A 26093-nucleotide genomic window follows, 5' to 3' on the forward strand; every position below is an offset into this window, starting at 1 on the left:
CATTCTTCTAGACAGCAATGCACTTAAATCAGCAACACATTTCCTGCTCATCCTTTACACATTGATATCCTGGCCCAGCACAGCACAACCAGCCCACTGATGCTTCTCTTCCCATCTATCTCCCTCCCTTGTCTCTGTCTCTGGCAGCCAGGAGAAGGTGGCCTGTGTTAGAGTCAATATAGACACCACCGAGGCAAGAGGGCAGAATTCAGCCTTGGAGACAGCCTTGTGATGGAGGAGACCTTGTCCTAACCCCCCCCCAACCCCAACCCCACAGAGGGCCACCCTGGCTAGGCCTGGAGCAGAGAAGTCAGACTGGTCTCTGGAGAAGCCCCTTTTGTGGGTCTGCTGGGTCAACAGTTGAGCTCCAGTGACCTCCAGTGGTCCAGTGTAGCTCTGGGGATCCTGAGGCCCCCCAGTGCACAGAGGACTGACTGCCCTGCAGTGGCGAGCACATTGCTGGGATATGAATGAACCAGACTGACACTGCCCACAGACCCCCACCATTTTGGGTCCAAACCCCATGTCAACCAATCATTTCCCACCCACTGCCACAGATGCCAAAGGATGGGGCCACCACCGCCACACTGATGCGGAATCTTTCTTCGTTTGTCATGTATGCGTGAATTTACTTAATTTTAAAAGGTATATTTTCTCATTACAATTTTAAGCAATATTTTGTAACATTTTTTAAGAGATTCACATGTACATCCTGTTTTTTAGCACACGTCATGTGTGAGCTATTCTGGTCTCTGTCAAAAAGAATTCTTACAAATAATATATATTTACTTTACAAAAGGTAATATACACAAACCAGCTACAAAAGCACATGTCACTCAAGCCATGATTCAGGTTGTTATTTCTGTGATTTCATCAGTGCAAACTGGTTACATATCACTGGTAATCTAAATCTAAACTGTTGCAAACCAAAAGAAGAATGTATACATTTAGGCGACTATACCCCATAATCTTTCTTGGTTGTGAAACATTGACAGAAAGGTTGGAGTGGCAACATCTTTTCACTGCCCCTGTACTGAATCCGTACTGTATACTCTGCAAGTTGTATTCTCAGTATTGATATCGCTGCTCAGATCAAGTTGTTCAGCTTATAATTTTTTAAAAAGTGAATGTCACTGTTGTGCTGTTTTAGTGGAATTGTGTGCTTTTGATGTTTTAATGGACAATAATAATAAAAATAATAATTTAAGGTTAAGGAAGTGAAATGAATATTACAATAAGCACTTTAGATTTCTTTGCCAGTAGGAATTAGTGCACAGGCCTGAATTGAGTTAAAAACATTGAATCTGAAGATCCACAGAACTGCTGCTCAAATGTCTAGAAAAAGTAACGACTCAGGAATCAACATGATTTCTGATTGTGGGAAGTTCTTTACCCTCATAATTTGTCTCACTACTCATACCGTATTTCAATGGCATAACTATTTGTCTGTTGTTGGGACAATTATTTTTGATAAACAGGAAGGTTAAAAAAAATTACTGTGCCGTCAGATTTCTTCTAATAGCAATGCACAACGTTATTCTGTGCAGTAAAGTTCTATTCACACAGTATTGTACAACTTATGCTGCACATGTTTTAATACTTGTGTCACATGTAAAACGTATCATCAGTATGTTCAGTATTACAGATATTTCAAATATATATATATATATTTTAAAAAAGATCTGTAAAATGTATTGCATTGCTTAGCACACATGCTCCTGTTTTAGCAATAATAGACTTGTGTTGAGTACAATGCAATGTCTGGAGTGATGGTTCTATTGAGCTGTCTAAGGGGAGTTTGTCAAACCCCATCCACTTTGTGTGTCTGCTCTATTGACTATATTAGTGTGTAGTTGATTATACAGACAATAGCTTATGTGCCTTGTGAATGCTCTTTGTGTAATTTAGTCATACTGTAGACATAGTATAGTAAATATGTTCAGGTAGTACACACACACACACACACAGCAGTAGTGATCTGAATGTTTTAGTGAAAATCATATCCTCTTCAACCAAACCGGCAACTGAACTGATTAATAACGTTACAAATATCATTAATACTTCATCGTACCCATTTTCGGTCAAGATATGTACTGTATGTTTCTATGTCACAGATGTAGTGTTTGTTCACAAATAGTAAGAACTGTAATGTACTGTAATCAATGGATGTTATTTTTTATGCAAAATCAGTGAATTTACACCGAATTATTGCAGCTTTAATATCACTGGTGAAAGTTACAAAAATCTGGTACATTTCTCCAAACATTGTTTTTGAAACAAATATAAATGGATTAATTTGAATAATTTTAGTTTGAACAGAATTCAGATAAAATGTTGGCTATTTCGAGTCATTACAAATATTGTTTTGGTATTTGTGATCCTATACGTGCGCAGTAGGTACCACAACTCAATGTAGAACACAAATGGTATTGCAGTGCAATGGATTCCATGTGTATTATATGATCTGTACCATAGATAATATACATATGGCTGTTCTGCACCATAGAAACAGGGTGTTCTTTAGGATAATATGCCATTTAGCGGACGCTTTTATCCAAAGCGACTTAGTCATGCGGGCATACATTTTATGTATGCGTGGTCCAGGGAATTGAACCCACTACCCTGGCGTTACAAGCACCATGCTCTACCAGGGACCACTTTAGGACCATGTATTACACTGACCTTACTACTGCTGCACAGAAAATCATCCTGTAATGTTGTTGAATACAATAACATAGGATGGAAACTATTTTTTTTTAACTTTGTTGATGGAAAGCAATAAAAAGTGTGTAAATGTCTTATTTCAATCTGCATATTTAACCCAGGCACATAGCACCCCATCAGCATGTGAAAGTACACAGTGCACAATACACAGAGGTGTTCAAGAGATATAAAGGCGTTATCCTGTAGAGATTTTTTTTTTAAGACAGACTAAGGAAATTGAAGTTGAACATGTTTAATCAAAATGATATCCCTATATTAAAGGTTTTATTTGGCATCTTTGGGGATTTTCAGCACTTTGTAGACTTTATTCTGGAACATTGTGGTGAAGTGAGGCCGGGAGTCGATGGACAGTAGGGTACATAGCGGCAACTTTCCTCTGTTCTCCTGATCCTCCACGTCCCAGATCTCAGGCATGCTGCAGCCTGGCCTGTGAAGTATAGCACAGTTAGATGGGAATCAGAGATTGAGAGAACATAGTACTACAGGGCTTTGTTCATTAGGCACCAAAAGGAAGTAAATGGACTGAAATGGGGAGGGAAAGTGGCCAATAAGAAACGTGTTTTAATTTTCTATGGCAAAACGTTTTGCTATGGTATGCTTAATAATACCACCCTGTTTACCTGGAGCGTCGGTTACACCAAGAGTCCTCCAGGATGAAGTAGTCTGCCTGCAGCTGCATCAGATTCCTCTTCACCTCCTTGGCCGGTTTCCGACTGTACATGGTGTACACCAACTTGGTCCTTTCCCTGTGGGAATATATTATACGTTACTTACTGACAAACACAATGGGTTGTGCCTCATCAGATATTACTGCAATGCATAACCCATAGGGGAATTGTAGCAGTCTTACCTCTGCCAAGTGTCCTCGTAGTGGGGATGATTCACGATGACTCTACCAGTGGACAGTTTCACACTCGCCATGGTTGGCATGGAGCCAGCAAACACAGCATCTTGGATCACACACAAATACAATTTTATTTTATTGCGTTACAATAATTACACTAATTCAGATCTATCCTAGATAGTAATGCATCTACAGAGCTTAGCAGCAACTGAACTAGCTCAGCCTTCTACTGTATACCCACTAATCTCTGGCCCCTGAAAAGCACACGCTAGGAATATGTCGTAACATTACATGACTCACTGGGCATGGTGTTGGCATTGATCCACTCCAGGAGCTGCTCCTGAGGCAGGTTACTGAAGTCTCCCACGATTCCTCGCTGGCTCTGGTAGTTGGCCACGCCCTGGATGGCCATGATGGACAGGATGCCAAACACAGTGATGTGGCGCTTGAAGTGCTCCCCTATCCAGCCAAACAACTGCGGAGCATTGGAGAACATATAATATGCCATTTAGCAGACGCTTTTATCCAAAGCGACATACAGTCATGCGTGCATAATTTTTTTTGTGTATGGGTGGTCCCAGGGATTGAACCCACTACCTTGGCATTACAAGCGCCGTGCTCTACTAGCTGAGCTACAGAGGACCACGGTAGATCAATGAAGAACCAACGTAGATCAATTATCAGACAGTCTTTATTATAGACATTATTATAAATCCATTCACAAGGACATTTGATTTGGGGGATGTTTTCACTATGATGTGCTCTGACTGCCTGGACCAAAGTCCAGTTACTAACCCTAATGCTGACTATGGTGGAGTACTAATAAGATATTCATTTGTTTCAGCATAGCTTCTATAGCTGGTATGAGGGAGGTCAATTAAAGAAAATGGAAAGTGACCCATGTGATTTCTATTGTCTCTCCATGTCTGTCTGTCTGTTTGTCTCGGTCAGTGTCTGTCTACAGACGTCTCACCTGTCTAGAGCAGATCAGGGAGGCCATGAGGCACATGAGCGGGGCCAGGAAGAGTTTGATTATCATGACCAAGATCGCCAGCACGGCAAAGGCCACCAGCTGCAGACTATGGTACACCATCTGACACACGCACGCGCACACACACACACACACACACACAGGCAGGGAAACACAGTGGAAGTTATGAGCGCTGTAATGATTCACGAGTCATTGTGCCTTCAAGGAAAATAGCTGCAAAAAACTGCTGCTAATATGGGCTGTGATGTTGGTTTGAAAGTGAAAATAAGTAGCTAAGTTGGCTTACCTCCCCATTAGCAAACTGTGCCGGCCTAAAATATGATAGAAGATGTTTGCATGAGTCACAAACAACACAACAATGTTGCAGGAAGCTATCAGCAGTCTGTCTGTATACCATAAAGACAGTAGGTGGAGCTAGTGTCCAGTGAATATAATACAATGCGACTTGTTGGATTGGAAATTACTTACTGCTCAGTGTCAATATCGATGTCTTCTTTAGAGTAAATTATTTCGCGCCTAAGAGATCTCCAGACTTCTTTAATTGCCTTCAAAGGAATTATTTATAATACTACATTAGACACTCAAATTGACTTAAATGAGCAGCAATGCCAAAATCGAGAATAATGTGTCTCACCTTTCCAGAAATGATGCCCACAATAACTATGTTTACCGGGAGTATCAATGTCTTAACGTATCCCAACAAAGTCTGGAAACAGAATACAGTATAAAAAAATAACACTTAGCCATAAAAAATTAATAAAATCAACAACCAAATAGTACCGTCAAAAGTAAGCTCAGAGGCAGCACTCATGAAATTAAACCTACCTCCAGCTCCATAAAGTCGAACTCTGCAGCACAGGTGCACATCAACGTGTGGAAATCCTTGTAGTTGGTCAACTTGGATCTGATCAAGTTGCCAATGTGAGCCTGTGGGAAAAATAGAGAAACACACGATGATGTTAAAGTCATGCAGACATTCACACCTTCATATGGAAACATTGAAACAGGAAGTGTGAGAATGACATTAAATGAGTAGACTCCATCAGTGAAAGAGAAAGGGAGGAGGAATACATTGTGGGGAACAAATAACATTGTATTTTTATTTCATGGGTCACTCATAGCCCACGTTGAGATCATGCTGAACAGACTTTCATCTAAGAACTTACATCATTGGATACTCCGAGGATGAACGACATGAAGAATTTGAGAAGCACAGTAGAGGTAAACCAGGCAATACCTTGGACAAGCTGAGGATTTAGAGGAAAAAGTTAACACTCAAAACCTGTAATATGTCGCACTCTGCCACTAAATAATGCTGTGTAATTGCATGTTACGATTGGGGGTATAGAGTGGAGACCCTTGGGATGGTATAATACCATGGGAATTCAATATATTTATCTTATAAAAGGTCATGGGAAAATGGCCAATTCTGAGGAACGTAGTTTCACCAATTAACCCCTGCATGTAACTAAATAACTAACATTATTATAAACAACAATTATTCAAACAGGATTTCATACAATTGTGACGATTCCAGGTTTGCAGACTCTTGTGATATCATCTCGCAGTGCGATGATGGCCTGGAAAACACCACCATACAGGAATGAGGTGTGACAGAATGACACTTGTGTATTCAGGCATTGCAGTCTATTTCCCAGTCTACTCACCCAGCCAGCAACGAGGGAAGAAATGTAAAAAGATGTAAAAAGTGCCAAATTCCCAAACAGCAAGACAAAGCAGATGGCAAATGAAGTCTGAAAGGAGAAATAACTTTTGTTCAGCAAATAAAAATAATTGATGAACATTGTTCATGTTGGAACTGTTCTATGATCATTTCACAAAAATAGCAGATACTAGTATGTTTCTAAGTCTTAAACCTGTGATGATTATGCCTAAATATCAATTCAGTAGTAATACTTACCAGATGCACAACAAGTAGTGATTTCATCTTGGCAGTGGAGAGATAGCCCATAAAATAACAGGCAAACAGGCATGCAACCTGAAGACACAGACAACATAGGCATTTCAATTCATTGTCACGATTATTGTACAGCTGAGGATCTTCAGTACATAAACATAATCTTGTAAATTGACTGGTATATCCACAGGAATGTTACCAGGCTATTTTCCAGGCATGTGTTTTTACCTCAGTGTGGATTTATTTACCTGAGTTAGCAAAACAAACTGGGCAAATGGCCAAGGAAGAAGGAACAAAACATTGCAAGCACCAATAGCTACTAAGGATCTTCTTTCAGGGTTGGAATGCCTACAAAATCGTACAAAGACAACAGTATTATTTGAATTAATTAATAATCAGTGACATACACTGAGTGTACAAAAACATTTAGGAACACCTCTTTCCATGACATGACTGACCAGGTGAACCTAGGTGAAAGTTATGATCCCATATTGATGTCACTTGTTAAATCCACTTCAATCAGTGTAGATGAAGGGGAGGAGACAAGTTAAATAAGTATTTTTAAGCCTTGAGACAATCTAGACATGGATTGTGTATGTGTGCCATTCAGAGGGTGAATGGGCAAGACGAAAGATTGAAGTGCCTTTGAACAGGGTATGGTAGTAGGTGCCAGGCACACCGGTTTGAGTGTGTCAAGAACTGCAACGCTGCTGGGTTTTTCACGCTCAACTGTTTCCCGTGTTTATCAAGAATGGTCCACCACCCAAAGGACATCCAGCCAACTTGACACAACTGTGGGAAGCATTGGAGTCAACATGGGCCAGTATCCCTGTGGGAAGCTTTCAACACCTTCTAGTCCATGCCCTGACGAATTGAGGCTGTTCTGATGGCAAAAAGGGGTGCAACTCAATATTAGGAAGGTGTTCCTAATGTTTTGTACACCAGTGTATATTCATTTATCTAAGTCATAAAACACAGATAGGGCTTTGAAAAGAGTGGTGAAGCCCAAGATGGTTGTAAATAGTTTAGATCAATGGCATGTGAACTGAATATACCTGAGAATATATGTTAACAGCAGCATCTGCAGGACAAAGAAGGGATAGGAGAAGCTCTCCCTCAGCGGTGGAGTCCACATGACCCGAGTGCTCTGGAATATATAGCATGAGTTAAGATAGCACTCACCACCAGCCAACCCCCATAATGATCTATGATACAGTTTACATACACTGTATGCAACAATCAAAAGACATTCATCTCAACAAAACCAGGTAAGCCAGTTGAGAACAAGTTCTCATTTACAACTGCGCCCTGGCCAAGATAAAGCAAAGCAGTGCGATAAAAACAACAACACAGAGTTACATATGGGGTAAAAAAAAACATAAGGTCATAAAATACAACAGAAAATATATATACAGTGTGTGCAAATGTAGCAAGTTATGGAGGTAAGGCAATAAATAGGCTATAGTGCAAAATAATTACAAATCAAATCAAATTTTATTGGTCACATGCGCCGAATACAACAGGTGCAGACATTACAGTGAAATGCTTACTTACAGCCCTTAACCAACAGTGCATTTATTTTAAACAAAAAAAGTAAGAATAAAACAACAACAAAAAAAGTGTTGAGAAAAAAAGAGCAGAAGTAAAATAAAGTGACAGTGGGGAGGCTATATATACAGTAAAATAAAGTGACAGTAGGGAGGCTATATATACAGGGGGGTACCGTTGCAGAGTCAATGTGCGGGGGCACCGGCTAGTTGAGGTAGTTGAGGTAATATGTACATGTGGGTAGAGTTAAAGTGACTATGCATAAATACTTACTTAACAGAGTAGCAGCAGCGTAAAAAGGATGGGGTGGGGGGGCAGTGCAAATAGTCCAGGTAGCCATGATTAGCTGTTCAGGAGTCTTATGGCTTGGGGGTAGAAGCTGTTGAGAAGTCTTTTGGACCTAGACTTGGCACTCCGGTACCGCTTGCCGTGCGGTAGCAGAGAGAACAGTCTATGACTAGGGTGGCTGGAGTCTTTGACAATTTTGAGGGCCTTCCTCTGACACCGCCTGGTATAGAGGTCCTGGATGGCAGGGAGCTTTGCCCCAGTGATGTACTGGGCCGTACGCACTACCCTCTGTAGTGCCTTGCGGTCAGAGGCCAAGCAGTTGCCATACCAGGCGGTGATGCAACCAGTCAGGATGCTCTCGATGGTGCAGCTGTATAATTTTTTGAGGATCTGAGGACCCATGCCAAATCTTTTTAGTCTCCTGAGGGGGAATAGGCTTTGTCGTGCCCTCTTCACGACTGTCTTGGTGTGTTTGGACCATGATAGTTCGTTGGTGATGTGGACACCAAGGAACTTGAAGCTCTCAACCTGTTCCACTACAGCCCCGTCGATGAGAATGGGGGCGTGCTCAGTCCTCTTTTTTTTCCTGTAGTCCACAATCATCTCCTTTGTCTTGGTCACGTTGAGGGAGAGGTTGTTGTCCTGGCACCACACGGCCAGATCTCTGACCTCCTCCCTATAGGCTGTCTCATCGTTGTCGGTGATCAGGCCTACCACTGTTGTGTCGTCGGCAAACTTAATGATGGTGTTGGAGTCGTGCCTGGCCATGCAGTCATGGGTGAACAGAGAGTACAGGAGGGGACTGAGCACGCACCCCTGAGGGGCCCCTGTGTTGAGGATCAGTGTGGCAGATGTGTTGTTACCTACCCTTACCACCTGGGGGCGGCCCGTCAGGAAGTCCAATTAGTCCAGTACAATTAGTATTAACACTGGAATGCTAGATGTGCAAAAGATTATGTGCAAATAGAGATACTGGGGTGCAAAAGAGCAAAATAAATAACAATATAGGGATGAGGTAGTTGGGTGGGCTAATTTCAGATGGGCTGTGTACATGTGCAGTGATCGGTAAGGTGCTCTGACAACTGATGCTTAAAGTTAGTGAGGGAGATAAGAGTTGCAAAACATGAATTGCACAGTGAGGAAACTTTCATATGGATTGCACTATGAGTACACAGCTCCAAAGTGCGAAACTCTCACCTCTCCATGGTTGAAGAAGAGACACAGGACGGTGACGACACCTCCAAGACGACTGCCACTGGAAAGAAACCCCCCCAAAAAACATCAGATTGTCTCCTAGAGTGGCAAGGGGCACCAAAACAGCATGGATACCCAAGACGATTGTTTTATGGAACACCATAGTGATAAACTAGCCTGGGTACCAGTCTGTTTGTGCCATCATGCCACTCCTTGTCATGGCTTACATGACAGCATGGAGTATGCAACAAAACAAACAGATCTGGGACCAGGCTAGTGAGAAACCAACAACAGTTTAAGAACTCTTTACCTTAGGTAAGTCCCGTAGAGGAAGAACAGGCTCATCATTACCCCATTAAGCAGGAAGACACAGGAGACATAGAAGTAGGCTGCATCCCCCATGCCTAGAAGTGGGAGAAAATTATATTCACGGTGTCAATTTACTGTGCCTCCCAGTCCTGACAGTGTGACACACTATGTTACTACAGGATGTTATTTACAATGCATAGTAGGATTGGGCAGTATCCAGCTTTTCAAACCGTTATACCGTTTCTGTACCATACCAGGGTATACAGTATTATCAGAAGTGCACACAAGGGGCGCTATAAAAAAAATTTCAATAACAATTTAGGCAACAGGGATCTTGATCCAGGAGGGGATTGAATGTCTATAGTCTGCGTACCAGTCTTTTCAGCTAACATTCTACTCCTTGCTAGTGGTGGGGAGTCGAATCCAAAATAATCGATTCCTCGACTCCTTGCCCGTCGATTCCCGGTGTCGACTCCCATTTCTGGATGTCAAGCTTCGATTCCGCTAGGAATCGACTCCTAAGATTCAGTATTTTTGTAACGGAGGAACTACTTGCCGTCGTCTACTTGGAGAACAAACTCTTGCAACTTTCACTCAAAGAAAGAGTGAGCTAGCAATGGAGAGAGAGAGGGGGGAGGGACACAGCCAGGCATAGGCATTTCGGCCACCAGGCAGAAAGTCAGAACCGTGCATTGGTAATCAAATTATATAGGCTATCGCAATGCTGTATTTAGAAATGTCTTGGCTTGCAATGTCTCGCGCAAGTTCACTAAAGTATGGGCTATCAATGAGTCGTCTGAGCTACTCTACAAGCAACAGACCAAACACACACTAGCATTTTCATAGCGAAGAGAAAGAGCAGGCGAGCCAGCGAGGGAGAGAGAGGATCCGGCCAGGCAGACAGACTGTCGGAACCATGCGCATAGGCTATATTTTGGTAATCTGTATCTCGTTATGTCTTGTCTAGTAATGCCTCGTAAATTCACCAAAAGTATATTAAAAGTATATATTAGGCTATCAATGAGTATGGCAAAGCTATTCTTCATAGTGCCAGTGAACATCTCCAAATGCATCCGTTTAATTAGGTGCAATAAAAAGTATTGTGCCTATTGCCTATTTAATGAAACCCTGACTGGCTGTTGATGTCCTGGGTCAGGGCTTCAACCTTGTTCCTGGAGAGCTACCGTCCTGTAGTTTTTCGCTCCAACCCCAGTTGTAACTAACCAGATTCAGTTTATCAACTAATTATTGAATCAGATGGGCTAGATTAAGGTTGGAGTGAACCTAGAGGATGGTAGCTCTCCACGAACAGGGTTGGAGAGCTCTGTCCTAGGCAATAGATCGCAAAGCAGGGCATCCCCGCTAAACTTTTTGAAATGGCAAGTCCACTTTCTCATCCATAAACGCATCTCAAGTGCAAATATTGGTTCAGCAGCTCAAATCAGCAAGAAGAGGGGCATTGTTATTAGGAAGGACGTCTACCGTGGATCGCTAAAATAATGATAATGATCACACTTCATCCATTTAAATATTATGGGGACATCTATACATTTGGCAGCCAAGCACGAGTCATCAGTGTAGCCTATGTCGTTGAAATATCTTCAAATATCTTCACGCCTACAATAAAAACATCCAGGCTTCCGTCATAAGAGTAAATTATATATCTTTTTTAATTTAATTACAGGGGGGGAAATGTATCGTGTGAATCGTCCTCTGGAATAACGCACATTCTTGCATAATAATTACAAAACCAACGTCTCTAGTAATACCCGTCCGAATAGGGCTATAACATTGCAAATAATAGATTTATCAGCGTAGTGCCCCGCATCATCCCATGTCATGTGATCACCTATATTCAAACAAAATAGGCCTTTTATAGGCTAAATTGATGACCAAATGGTCAGCATCATACTCATGTCAGTCCTCAAGAACGCAAATGTAGCCTTCCTTCTGGACTCTGCAATAGTGAGGTGGTGTGTACGCATCCGTTTCTGCGTGTTTTCGGAGTCGAGCAAGAGTCGACTCCAACTACAGGACTCGGAGTCGACTCCAAAAATCCTGGAGTCGTGCACGAGTACTCCTTGCCACTCCATGTCATTGACAAAGAGAAAATCTCAACGTTCAATATGCAGCTGGATTTATGGTGGAGTTGCTCATTGGTTGTTGGAAATAATATTAATATTTTCCATGACAACATGTTGAGCCTTGAAAATAGAATTAGAATGATTACAAAGTCAAAAACAAACATTTAGCTGTTAGCTAGGCAAGTTGTTGTATTTTGAGGCTTGGTAACGAGGTTTTGTGGTTGGAATTGCATTATGTATTTAGCTTGAGAATTTAGAGGTGAGCTAGCAATTTTTTGACAGACTGGTTTAATCTGGACAAACAAAAAATGGTTGCTTAGCAACCGGATACCAACATGTTCTGTGGAGAAAAAAAGTGTGACTTCCAATATTTGGATTATCGTTGTGATTGGAGGATAGCTGTGAGGGTTATCGAATCAGGATCAACTCCTGTTCTCCTCGAGCTCATTAATGATAGAATGTTCATATTTGAAGATGGCAGAAAGGCCAGTCTTTGCAAATGACAAGGAGTGGCAAGGAGTGGAATGTTAGCTAAAGAGACTGTACTCAGCAAGGCACTCAGGCTAGAATGTCTCTGCTGTAACCAAGAAGCTTGTTATTAACATCTAGCCAATTAGCTAGCAAGTTAGCAAACCAAATGCAAAGCTGGAGCCCTGAGCTGGATATAATTTAATTGACACATCTTAGATTTGTTATAGTTAGGCGGGGTAGCCCCCAACCCCAAAATCATACGTCGGTATTTCGAAATATACCGTTTATACCGTATACCGTTTATACCGGGGTATCGCCCAAGCCTAACGCAGTTATGTTCTAGGAGTAGTTGTACCTTCACAGCTCTCTACTGGATTCAGTCCATCTGCTCTGGTGACATTCCAACATGCCTTGGTGGGGATTCCAAAGAAGTCCATGGTGCCAGTGTAAATCCTAAACAGGCTGCCAAGGAAAACCTATCAACAGAGAGGGGATCACTGGAATACACACTGTAACGAAATAAACATTACAAGAGCAATACAATGTTCACTGCACTGCCAAATTAAATGATAGCCATTGTTTCTCATTTGTCTTTGTTTGGTGACATAAAGAATTGTCATAATTTGCATATTTACAAAATTCAAAAATCTTGCTTGCAAAATAATGACATAGTTCCAACTCCTACTGTACCTCTGGGTACAGATTGAACCTCTTCAGAGCATTGATCACAAGAGGGTACTCAGAGAACCTGTCGTTCATGATCAGGCGGAGCCCATGCAAAAAGGATGGCGCATTGATGAAGACCTTGAAATAGGAATAATACAGACCCTGCAAAATAAAACCAACATGTGAGTGAACTGGATGCTGAAATTGCAGATAAGCCTATTTTTGTAACAATGTGTCAATTTCTTCAATAACACAGGATGTCAAATCTAAAGCCCCCTTGGGATGGCAGAAGTGTGAAGCAGTGAGGGACAGGAGGGAAATTTGTTAAATGTAAGTTACAATTGGCCCATCTCAACATTCCTCTTACCATTTCAGTGCGGAAAGCCATTTCTTTTTCAATTGAAGATAGGTGTGAAAAGTGTTTGTCATTTTCAAAGAGGTTTGTTAGATGAGCCCTAAACAAAGATTTAGACATCACATCAGCAAGGGGAAGTGTCTGTCTGTCAGACTGAATGACTTGACTGAATGAAGTATAGGCCTAATCCTTTAGACTAATTACATCCACATTTCTGCATCTGGCCAGCATTGGCTGCTGAGGCTTACTAGATAGGTTATAACAACATACAGTACCTGGATAATGAACTTACCAATGTAGAAGTCCAGCCAAGACAGCTGTCAAAAAGACGCACACAGGTTTGTCATCAAAATAATAAATGCTCAGTCATAGGCTGATAATTAGTTAATATGTACATTTATAGTTGAGGCAAATATTGAAACTTACCAAGAATGACTGTGATTCCAATGTTCATAAAATATCGCACAGTTATGCCTACTTTATCTCGGATAAAAGCAGAGTCAGACCCGTCATCTTTGGTTTGCAAAACGCAGTTATGAGAAACACATTTTCGTGCCTGTCGTTTGTTGACATGACGGGCAAATAAAACGCGTGTATCCTTTGCATCATTCGGGATGCCTTTGGTTGAGTTTAACAATTCCCCATCGTCACTTTCAGGGCAAAATTGGGTCTGGTCGCCTGACCGGCGAGTCTTCATAGCCATGTTTTCAGACTCTGAGTCCGAGAATGCCTCAAAAGATGACATAAGAGGTAGATACACCAGGTAGGCAACTCGTCTCAGTATTTTCAATGGTTATTTTCTTTGTCAAAGTTAAATAAAATTAGCTAACGTTAGTTTGCTAAATAGCATTTTCTGGCCACACAACTTCAAAGGACGCACCGCAATTTAGCTAGTAACCATGGAAACCCAGGATCAGCATTCTTCAAAGACGGTTTTGCTGCACCGTCATTATATTAATGAATATTAAAAACAATAGCTAATATTCATGTCTTTTAAAAAAAATACTGGATCAAATATTTTCTTTCAAAAATAAAGTGTCTGTTTTCAATCATGATTCGAACAAACGAACGTGAGGTTCCATCTGAACTGAAGTTCACATTACGCGCCAAATATAACACAATGAATAGGATTTAGGGTAGGGTCTTTAAAACTGATTGATTGAATCAAGCCAGTCCTACAAGTTTATATTAAATACAATATTACACAGATTTACAATTGAACAAATATTGCATTTATACCGACATTACATACTTGATTCATTATTTCACTCGGAAATAGGTTTATGGGTATTAAACATAATATCACAGGGATCAATGCTCTCTGTCTTCTTATAACAACTTTCAAGTCATACTTTCATATTCTACAATGACAGAAGATTGTTCTGAAGAATATTTAGATCTCATGATTTTGAAGGTTTCAAATGATGTCCTTTTTTCCCCAAAGCGTCATTCAGTTGTTCACTTCAAAACCTGTTCAAAGCCTTTTTGTCTGTGTGGCTGAGTGACCATTCAGTTCTTCTGTAGTGCCCTGTGATCCGGTAGAGAGGGGTGAACTCGCTGGGCATACTAAAATAGTCCAGTCAGTAGTGCCATTCAATCCAGTCAGTAGTGCCATTTTCCCATGGCTCAGTTGGCAGCATTGGGTGGCCCCTCCGGTATGAGAGACATGAAGAACGTGACAATAAAAGACCAAGTCGTAGAGAAAAAGCCAGCATGAGGAATACCATTGGGATCCTGCAGTCCTTCCTCTCCACTGTCCCCATCGTCGTCCCCCAAGCCTTCATCCATCACCCGCTCCTGTGTAGGCCAAAAATGGCAACACGTAAATTAGCCATTGCACAGATAAACTGGAATACTGGATACATTCTTTCCTCTAACATTTCCAACAAACTCTTTCCATCGAAAGACACATTTGCTACATGCATCAGTGCAATTGTAATCATTCACCATAGCAATACCATATTAAGTTACCAGACAAGAATTACATACATCATTCATCAGTGCTATTACAAATTAAATTACTGCATCATTCAAGGAGTTATCTGTCCTGATATTCAGAAGCACTTAAACTAGAGGTTAATGGTCAGAGGTTAAAGATGACCTACCATCTCTTGGAGGTCATGATGAAGGTCGGCCTCCATCTCATCCTGGTGGGGCCCATCCCCATGGTTCTGAAATTCATTCTCCAGGGTAAAGGGGAACCACCCTGCTTGGTGCCTAATGTAAACACAGAGAAACAGCCATTGACAAAACCTGTGATACATAATGGGTGACCGTTCACAACACATTTGTTGGGTCAAAGACCCAAGAAGACCCAGATAGAAAGGTATAGGGTTAATTTAAAGGATTCAGAACAATCTCATTTTCCATTTACACAATTTCTACAAATATATTGAATGTCTCTAGCCTGATCCCAGAGCTGTATAGCTATCACTATGGATATTGGCAAGACAGCACATACAGATCTGGGATCAGTCTACTATGTCACCGTTAGCAGGGACACATAGTTTTAAGTTGAGAGGGTGCAGGGGAATACTCACAGGTATAGCAACAACATTGCGCCCATCACCATGACAAAGCGGCTAAAGGAGGAGTAGAAGTAGACAATGCTGAGCAAGATGGCAACGCGTGACACCGTGTACACCCAGTCCAGCCAATCATGGTTCTGCTCCTCCTCGTTCAAATGCGCCTCCCCTCCTTGGGCATTCATCTGGATGTCGGGCTCGCCACGGCGCTCCTCAGCGGGAGGCAGGTTCTGAGGATCTGATTGGCCGGGCTGGGCCGAGAGCAGGTCAGGCCTGAGGTGGTGAGACGAGGCAGCCAACATCAGACTGAAGGGCGAGACAGAGAAAGGAGAATAATTGCATGACACAGCAAGGGTAATTGAGCATATTGTCACACAGTTGTGAGACAGCAGACTTACTAGTGCATGTAGTATTGCCGGGCGTACACCTGCTGCCACCACAGCAGCGTCATGGGATTGTACTGTATGCCAGGGTAGGCTGGCATGTTGTTGGGAGGGTGTTGCTGTGGAGGGAACTGGTTCCACATGTAGCTGCAATAGAAGTACACAGCTATGGGTAAACGGTTTGGCATTACCAGTAGAACAATTAACACATACAAACACTAATCTATTACTCCCCAAGACGGCATAGCAGTGCGGTCGTGTTTTCTGAGTGTCCTTATGTAAATAGCCAGTTTTTTTTTTTTTTTGTCTTTTTCGTATATATTTCTCAATCTCACTTTCCATCCTTTAACTAAATATACCTTCCTGCAACCCGCCTCACCCAATGTGGAACGGATTCTGTTGTTTCTTCATAAATTTTTTATCCAGAACCTCTGGCTGAAATTAGCCAGCTAACTAGCTACTTGCTATTAGCCACCGTTAGCGGTCTTCACCATTGTCCGTAGCCGTGGCCTGCACTACCTACCAGCCAGCCAGCTCTAGCCTGGACTATTATTTCGGCCAGTCTGCACAGCGCGTAATCGACCCTGAACATATCGGTTTTTCTGCCGGAATCACTGAATCACTGGACCTTTAACACCGGATTCATCGCTACCAGCTAGCTGCAACCAAATGGACGTTTGTGGTTGGCTAATCAGCCCTGAGTTAGCCTTGAGCCAGGCCCATCTCCCGGCTATCTACCGCTCTGTCAACCGGACGGGACCTCCTAGTGTTGACACGGAGCCCCGCCGATCCAACACGACTGGTCTGCCGACGAAATCGTCTGATGTGGTTACAACAGGCTTCCCGTTACGACATCGACCACGAAGATCCATCTGCTAGCCCCGGCCCGCTAGCACACGCTAGCCGTGGCCTCTTGCTCGCTAGTGCTATAGCAGCCCCCGAACTACCTCCGAACTATCCTATTGCTGTTCACCAGACCTTATGATAACTCAGCTATACAGCTGATGCCTGCTGGACTGTTCCTTTTTACGGTACCGCATCCTGTTTATGTTTAGCCTCAGCCCAAACTTTGTCGCCATTACCAGCTGCTGTCTTAGCTCTCTCGAATTACACCTGTGATTGCTTTATGCCTCTCTCCCATGTCAATATGCCTTGCTTATTGCTGTTTCGGTTATTTCTTATTGTACTATTTCACTGTAGATCCCCCAGCCCTGCCTTAGATCGCTCCTTTGTCCCACCCCCAATACACGCGGAGACCGACTCAATCGGTGCCTCCAGTGATGCCATCTCTTTCATCGTTACCCAACGGTTAGGTTTACCTCCACTGTACTCATATCCTTCCATATCCTTTTCTGTACATAATGCCCTGAATCTATTCTACAACGCCCGGAAACCTGCCCCTTTTTTTCTCTGTACCCAACATACTAGAAGACCAGTACTTAAAGCCTTTAGCCATATCCTTATTCTACTCCTCCTCTGTTCCTCTGGTGATGTAGAGGTTAACCCAGGGCCTGTAGCCCCCAGTATCACTCCTACTCCCCAGGCGTTATCATTTGTTGTCTTCTGTAATCGTAAAAGCCTTGGTTTCTTGCACGTTAACATCCAAAGCCTCCTCCCTAAGTTTGAGTTATTCACTGCGTTAGTACACTCCGCCAACCCTGATGTTCTAGCAGTGTCTAAATCCTGGCTTAGGAAGGCCACCAAAAATTCTGAAATTTCCATCCCCAACTACAACATTTTCCGTCTCGATAGAACTGCCAAAGGGGGTGGGGTTGCAATCTACTGTAGAGATAGCCTGCAGAGCTCTATTATACTATCCAGGTCTGTGCCCAAACAGTTTGAGCTTCTACTTCTAAAAATCCACCATTCCAGAAATAAGTCTCTCACTGTTGCTGCTTGCTACAGACCCCCCTCAGCCCCGAGCTGTGCCCTGGACACCATATGTGAACTGATTGCCCCCCATCTATCCTCAGAGTTCGTACTGCTTGGTGACCTAAACTGGGATATGCTTAACACCCCGGCCAACCTACAATCTAAACTAGATGCCCTCAATCTCACACAAATGATCAACGAACCTACCAGGTACAACCCTAAATCTGTAAACATGGGCACCCTCATAGATATCATCCTGACAAATTAACCCTCTAAATACACCTCTGCTGTCTTCAACCAGGATCTCAGCGATCACTGCCTTATTGCCTGCGTCCGTAATGGGTCCGCGATCAAACGACCACCCCTCATCACTGTCAAACGCTCCCTAAAACACTTTAGCGAGCAGGCCTTTCTAATTGACCTGGCCCGGGTATCCTGGATGGATATTGACCTCATTCCGTCAGTAGAGGATGCCTGGTTGTTCTTTAAAAATGCTTTCCTCTCAATCTTAAATAAGCATGCCCCATTCAAAAAATTCAGAACTAAGAACAGATATAGCCCCTGGTTCTCCTCAGACTTGACTGCCCTTGACCAGCACAAAAACATCCTGTGGCGTACTGCATTAGCATCGAACAGCCCCCGCGATATGCAACTTTTTAGGGAAGTCAGGAACCAATATACACAATCAGTTAGGAAAGCAAAGGCTAACTTTTTCAAACAGAAATTTGCATCCTGTAGCACTAACTCCAAAAAGTTTTGGGACACTGTAAAGTCCATGGAAAATAAGAGCACCTCCTCTCAACTGCCCACTGCACTGAGGCTAGGAAACACTGTCACCACCGATAAATCTACAATAATCGAGAATTTCAACAAGCATTTTGCTACGGCTGGCCATGCTTTCCACCTGGCTACCACTACCCCGGCCACCAGCTCTGCACCCTCCGCTGCAACTTGCCCATGCCCCCCCCGCTTCTCCTTCACACAAATTCAGACAGCTGATGTTCTGAAAGAGCTGAAAAATCTGGACCCCTACAAATCAGCTGGGCTAGACAATCTGGACCCTTTCTTTCTAAAATTAGCCGCCGAAATTGTCGCAACCCCTATTACTAGCCTGTTCAACCTCTCTTTCGTAACGTCTGAGATCCCCAGAGATTGGGGGTGACACTCTAGATCCAAACTGTTATGGACCTATATCCATCCTGCCCTGCCTTTCGAAAGTATTTGAAAGCCAAGTTAACAAACAGATCACCGACCATTTCGAATCCCACCGTACCTTCTCCGCTATGCAATCCGGTTTCCGAGCTGGTCATGGGTGCACCTCAGCCACGCTCAAGGTCCTAAACAATATTATAAACGCGATCGATAAAAGACAGTACTGCGCAGCCGTCTTCATCGACCTGGCCAAGGCTTTCGACTCTGTCAACCACCGCATTCTTATTGGCAGACTAAATAGCCTTGGTTTCTCTAATGACTGCCTCGCCTGGTTCACCAACTACTTCTCAGATAGAGTTGAATGTGTCAAATCGGAGGGCCTGTTGTCTGGACCTCTGGCCGTCTCTATGGGGGTGCCACAGGGTTCAATTCTCGGGCCGACTCTATTCTCTGTGTATATCAATGATGTCGCTCTTGCTGCTGGTGCTCGGATCCACCTCTATGCGGACGACACCATTTTGTATACATCTGGCCCTTCATTGGACACTGTTAATAAACCTCCAAACAAGCTTCAACGCCATACAACACTCCTTCCGTTGCCTCCAACTGCTCTTAAACACTAGTAAAACTAAATGCATGCTCTTCAACCGAACGCTGCTTGCACCCGCGCACCCGACTAGAATCACTACTCTCGGCGGGTCTGACATAGAGTATGTGGACAACTACAAATACCTAGGTGCCTGGTTAGACTGTAAACTCTCCTTCCAGACTCACATTAAGCATCTCCAATCAAAAGTTAGATCTAGAATCGACTTCCTATTTCGCAACAAAGCCTCCTTCACTCATGCTGCCAAACATGCCCTCGTAAAACTGACTATCCTACCGATCCTTGACTTCGGCGATGTCATTTACCAAATAGCCTCCAACACTCTACTCAGCAAATTGGATGTAGTCTATCACAGTGCCATCCGTTTTGTCACCAAAGCCCCATATACTACCCACCATTGTGACCTGTACGCTCGTTGGCTGGCCCTCACTACATATTCGTCGCCAAACCCACTGGCTCCAGGTCATCTATAAATCACTGCTAGGCAAATCCCCGTCTTATCTTAGCTCGCTGGTCACCATAGCAACACCCACCCGTAGTCTGCGCTCCAGCAGGTATATCTCATTGGTCATCCCCAAAGCCAACACCTCCTTTGGCCGCCATTCCTTCCAGTTCTCTGCTGCCAATGACTGGAACGAACTGCAAAAATCTCTGAAGCTGGAGACACTTATCTCCCTCACTAACTTTAAGCGTCAGTTGTCAAAGCAGCTTACCGATCACTGCACCTGTACACAGCCTTTCTGATATTAGCCCACCCAACTACCTCATCCCCATATTATTTAATTTTGCTAATTTGCACCCCTGTATCTCTATTTGCACATCATATTTTGCACATCTATCATTCCAGTGTTAATACTAAATTGTAACTATTTTGCACTATGGCCTATTTATTGCCTTACCTCCATAACTTACTATAGTCGCACACACTGTATATATATTTTCTGTTGTATTTTTGACTTTATGTTTTGTTTACCCCATATGTAACTCTGTGTTGTTGTTTTTATCGCACTGCTTTGCTTTATCTTGGCCAGGTCGCAGTTGTAAATGAGAACTTGTTCTCAACTGGCTTACCTGGTTAAATAAAGGTGAAATAAAAAAAATAAAAAAAGGAAGTGAGAACTCTAAACAGTAGTACACCTCTTGGCCAATCATAACATGTGGCCAGAACTAACCCTGTTATAATTGAGAGGTTGGTGTATAAGGACTTACTCTATCATAAAGGCAGGGTGTGCTGCATGGTTAGGGGCGGGGCCTGTGCGATGTCTCAGCCCATCAGAGCTCTCTACTGTGGAGGTTGATTGGCCATCTTGGCTATGGGAGGGGAGACTGGGGCTCTGACCCGTCTGAGAAAACAAACAAATAAGTTGATTATTTTACTTCTCTAACTCTACTTAACAAACTTTTCATTCATCAGGAGCTGTATGGATTACAATAGAGAGTAGGCCTAGGTTAGCCTGGTCCCAGATCTGTTTGTGCTCTTGCCAACTCCATAGCTCATTGTCAAGCCATTTTTGGCATGACAATGAGTGACAAGGTGTTGGCATGATAGCACAAACAGACTCAGGCTAGCCCTAGGTGTGCTGGGATGTTGAAATGAGTGGCAATGAACAGAGCAGTATGATGGGTGATGCATGCATAAGGGTAACTCACTGTGAAGCTTGTAGAGGGGACTCCAGGGGCCTTGTTACTGTGGCTGCTATGGAGCTTGGGGGAACCAGGAGGCGTGCGTGATGCACACACCAGGTGGACCATGTGGTACTCATCCTGCTGTAAGAGTCATCCGTGGCCATTAGCAAGGACAGCCACACTATTGCGTTGACAAAGTACAATCAGAGGAATCAGCTTGACTTTAAGAATGAGATCTAGGATGAATGCATACATTGCCGTAATCTCTGAACAGAATATCTATGTGAAGATGAAAGATAAGAAAATGAATGCAGCATACAGACCTTTCTGAGCACATCTTTCAGTATTAAGTGATCCAAGAGGAGCTTCCCAGAATACACCAGCCTCTGGTCTTTGAAGCTCTGCAATAAAAATCAGACAGTTGAGGACATAGAACAGCTGATTTATTATCTGACCCTGCTGGTCATCTATGACAGTCTTGAAAACGATCTGGCCTTAATGGCCACATCTACTCTTAAATCTCTACTCAGCACAGCCAGAAGAGGACTGGCCAACCTTCGGAGCCTGGTTCCTTTCTAGGTTTCTTCCTAGGTTCCTGCCTTCTATCAAGTTTTTCCTAGCCACTGTGCTTCGGTCTCTGCATTACTTGCTCTTTGGGGTTTTAGGCTGGGCATCTGTAAAGCACTTTTTGACAACTGCTGTTGTAAAAAGGGCTTTATAAAGTACATTTAATTAATTGATTTGATAACCCCTGAAAACAGGGGTTTTCCTTTCGCTTTCCTTCACTTTGGGTCCGGTGAAGATTGCCATTCACTTTCTTACATTTCATAAGAACATATAAGTAGTAGTGATTTAAATAAATAGAATAGCTTAGACTAGCCTCAGCTCCCAGACTGTGACGGATGAGACTTGGAAGGATGGCAACGCGAGACTAGCCTTACATGCTGACCACACCGCTCGCGTTATGTGCGCTGCAAAATAAATGTATACATCCATGTTATTCAATCATTTCATCCAAACTGCTCACAAGTCTGCGTAGCCAGGTGCTAAAATAGAACTTGGTTCTATTTTTTACGCTTGATGCGCTGCAAGTCCCGCCTCTCCCATCTCCTCATTGGTTTTTATGAGCATATACCCACATGGGTGATTGAAAGATGAACTGAGGTGCACACTCCAGTCCAGTTGGTGGTGGTAATACACCTTAAAGTTGGTTGCCAACCGCCATATAAAGTCCACAGAAGACTGAAGGAGAGATTACTAGAAACCAACTAGGTTTCCCCTTTTATCTGTGGATTAATTGTCAGAGTAGAGAACACACGATTTTGTGTGACTCATAATGGGTCAAAATTCTACAAAGAAAAAAAGGACCTTGTTCATTTCAGGTAAAATAACAACCCAATGTTTATATCCCAGGACAAATTAGCTAGCAACAGCAAGCTAGCTAAATGGCCATGAATGTTGCATGTGTTTAGACCTGTCCCCAAATTAATATAGTTGGTTCAGAGTTCGTTTCAATAGTTCAACCTGCGTGTCCTGATCGCGTCTGGTGTGGATGGACAAAATTAACATTCACCGGTCTAGTCAGCATGTTAGACAAAGGGCAGTTGGAGATCACAAGATCAAACGGTTGATCCTAAGGTAACTGGAAAGGCCCACACCACTAGCTACAGTGCCTTCAGAAAGTATGCATATCCCTTGACTTATTCCACATTTTGTTGTGTTACAGCCTGAATTCATAATGACAAAGTGAAAACATGTTTTTAGACATTTTTGCAAATGTATTGAAAATAAAACACAGAAATCATCATTTACATAAGCATTCACACCTTTGGCAGTGAAATTCTTCAAGCTCCGTCAAATTGGATGTTGGTCATTGCTAGACACAATTTTCAGGTCTTGCCATAGATCTTCAAGTAGATTTAAGTCAAAACTGTAACTCGGCCACTCAGGAACATTCACTGTCTTCTCTGTAAGCAACTCCAGCGTAGATTTGCCCTTGTGTTTTAGGTTATTGTTCTGCTGAAAGGTGAATTCATCTCCCAATGCCTGGTGGAATGCAGACAACCAGGTTTTCCACTAGGATTTTGCCTATGCTTAGCTCCATTTAGTTTATTTTTTTATCCTGGAAAAACCTTACAGATAATTGTAAGATGAGGTAGTCATTCAAAAATCATGTTAAACACTATTATTGCACACAGAGTGAGTCCATGCAACTTATTATGTGACTTGTTAAGCACATTTGTACTCCTGTACTTATTTAAGCTTTTCATTTTTTATTCATTTGTAAAAAATTCCCTAAACATAATTCCACTTTGACATTGTGGGGTATTGTGTGCAGGCTAGTGACAAAATCTCAATTTAATCCATTTAAAAATCAAGCAGTAACACAACAAAATGTGGGAAAATAACAGGTGTGAATACTTTCTGAAGGCACTGTACATAGGGCAGTTTAGTTAATCGGATTGACAGGAGTTAGGAAACCAAGGATTAGGCTAGACATAGTAGCTGTAGTAGGGTAATGACAGCGCCAGTGGTAGCTTGCCATTTTTGAGTATACATTGCAATTCTTGTGATGTCAGTCCTACAGTAATGCTGAAATCTAAACCAAAATCGTATGTTTTCAACAGACTGTTTTTGTTAAGGCTCCGTCACCTGGTTAAAACTATTATGGTAAACAGTAATGAGATCGATGACACTAACCAGAGAAGTTGGAGAACAGACAACAGACTGATTACTAGACAAGAGTGCTGTTAAGTGTTCAGTGTTTACAATGATTACTGAGCAGGAACCGTAATTAAATCAGATTATAGGGGAGAACAAAGTAATCTCACTGCCCTCCTTCCAGCCTGACATCAAATCTACACACTTTCAAGCCAATACTATTTTCAAATATATGCTTAGCACAACCTTTCTTCATTGCTTTCTCCTCCTCCCACCTCTCTTTTTCCCCTAGAGTAGTTTGCCAAGGTGTGTTTTGACATTCCTTTGGATGCTGTGATGGGTTTAAAAATCTCATTCCCACTGGTAATAGTACATGTATTAACGTCTACATTTGTTTTTGCCACGTTTATTTTGTTAGACACCTTGATGCATACTTTTAAATTATATTATGTGAGCTAAACATAAAAATACATAATTTCTATAAAGTACTAATGTTACTGTCCCCACTACAATTATTATATATATATATATATATATATTTAAATACATGTAATTCTGTCCTTGAAACATTTAATTGAAACATGAGGACTGCTTCTTCTGGGGAGTGCCAATATGGCCGACCGGTGGCTTCGAAGCTTCTCATTGGCCAATACATAGCATCAGCAATCCAGGGTTTATATACATAATTGATCTTAACAGACCTCAAGGGAAATGAAAACTGAGACTAATCTCACTGTATGTAAACCAGAGCCTACTCACCGGTTTACTGGGATATACATGTGAGATATGGGTTTTTAGTTTCTCCACTGTCCAGTTCAGGAAGCAGTTAATGGTCTGGTCATCATACTTCTGGTTGGGTGCCTTGATGACAAGGATAACAGGACTGTCGGCAACACCCTGGTCCATGTTTTAAACCACCTGTTAGTGTCTTCTTGGGAGTCTTATGGTGCCTTGCACATAGCCCAGATTTGTTGGGCTGGAACAACAGAAAGGTCTCTTCCAATGCGGAGGACTACAAAATGTTATCCATCTCCAGCTGCAAGATGTAATGTTAGCTTGTTAGCTAATACTTAGTCACAACATTGAAACGTGGAAAAAAAGATGAAAGACATTGTTTGGACACGTTTACACTGTGTTATGCAAGCGAAGTAGAATTGATTTACACAGACTAAATACCTAGTTAGCTATCTACGGTTTGTCAGATCAGAAAGTGGCAGGTATAATGAGGATCACCACTCTGAAAGTGCCTACTTAGGTAACTAACTACGGCTAATGAGCTTGTCATTTTATCTGGCAAGCTGAGCATTAGCATAGATAGTTAGCTACCAGCCTATGGTACAGCAGAGGTTTCAGCGCTAACGTTAGCTGGCTAGCTAACAACAGTTATCATTCTTGGTTATCCTCAACTGTCTGGCAACGCAGATGAGGTGAGGATGATCAGTCTCTCGCAATGTCAGGCCGATAAAATATCTTTACCCACCTTAGCTTCCAGCGACTGAACTTTAACTTGATCACCTTTAAAGATCAGTTACAAGTCCTTGAATATAATCTGAATATCCGACCAGTTTTTTCTGGCCTGCTAGCTAGCCGCTAGCTAAAGGAAAGTGGAAATACGTATTCGTGTCTTAAACAGCTGTTCCGCCCACATCCGGAACTAGTATAGTTGAATCGAGAATCGCGTGAAACGAGTCTGAAAAACGGTAGCACATTTACATTATTTAGCAGACGCTCTTATCCAGAGCGACTTACAGTTAGTGCATACATTATTCTTTTGTATTTGTTTTTTGTATTTTTCTATTATTATTATTCTTTTCATACTGGCCCCCCGTGGGAATCGAACCCACAACCCTGGCGTTGCAAACGCCATGCTCTACC

General features: G+C 42.5%; 3 protein-coding genes across 3 annotated transcripts in view; 1 reads left to right on the top strand and 2 right to left on the bottom strand.

Moving 5' to 3' along the window:
* LOC311110822 (sodium bicarbonate cotransporter 3-like) overlaps positions 1-513 on the top strand; it is a gene marked incomplete at its 5' end in the record, with an annotated part of 67053 nt that extends 66540 nt beyond the window's left edge. The window contains one exon of the mRNA XM_084153400.1: positions 148-513. Coding sequence (XP_084009526.1) covers positions 148-232 — 85 coding nt within the window. The 3' untranslated portion in view covers positions 233-513. The remainder of the gene's footprint in view (positions 1-147) is intronic.
* Positions 514-2988: 2475 nt separating this feature from the next.
* Positions 2989-14137, bottom strand: LOC311112346 (protein C-mannosyl-transferase DPY19L1-like; the record flags this gene model as incomplete). The annotated part of the gene is made up of 22 exons (XM_084155425.1): positions 2989-3151; positions 3345-3470; positions 3575-3674; positions 3869-4043; positions 4542-4661; positions 4846-4870; positions 5028-5104; positions 5194-5265; positions 5385-5486; positions 5726-5806; positions 6080-6139; positions 6227-6313; positions 6481-6558; positions 6726-6825; positions 7533-7624; positions 9511-9568; positions 9818-9911; positions 12727-12847; positions 13062-13199; positions 13405-13492; positions 13685-13709; positions 13819-14137. The coding sequence occupies 22 exons, from the start codon at positions 14135-14137 to the stop codon at positions 2989-2991; spliced, it is 2301 nt and encodes a 766-aa protein (XP_084011551.1).
* Positions 14138-14525: 388 nt separating this feature from the next.
* On the bottom strand, positions 14526-25819 carry LOC311121492 (homocysteine-responsive endoplasmic reticulum-resident ubiquitin-like domain member 2 protein). The gene is made up of 9 exons (XM_084157968.1): positions 25699-25819; positions 24978-25254; positions 21881-21958; positions 21582-21698; positions 21141-21274; positions 16316-16447; positions 15933-16223; positions 15498-15609; positions 14526-15189 (listed from the first exon to the last, which is right to left on the bottom strand). The coding sequence occupies exons 2-9, from the start codon at positions 25122-25124 to the stop codon at positions 15019-15021; spliced, it is 1182 nt and encodes a 393-aa protein (XP_084014094.1). The 5' UTR covers positions 25125-25254; positions 25699-25819; the 3' UTR covers positions 14526-15018.
* Positions 25820-26093: the final 274 nt, after the last annotated feature.

The sequence above is a fragment of the Coregonus lavaretus genome, assembly GCF_964263955.1.
Source record: "Coregonus lavaretus genome assembly, chromosome: 3".
Taxonomy (NCBI): Eukaryota; Metazoa; Chordata; class Actinopteri; order Salmoniformes; family Salmonidae; genus Coregonus; species Coregonus lavaretus.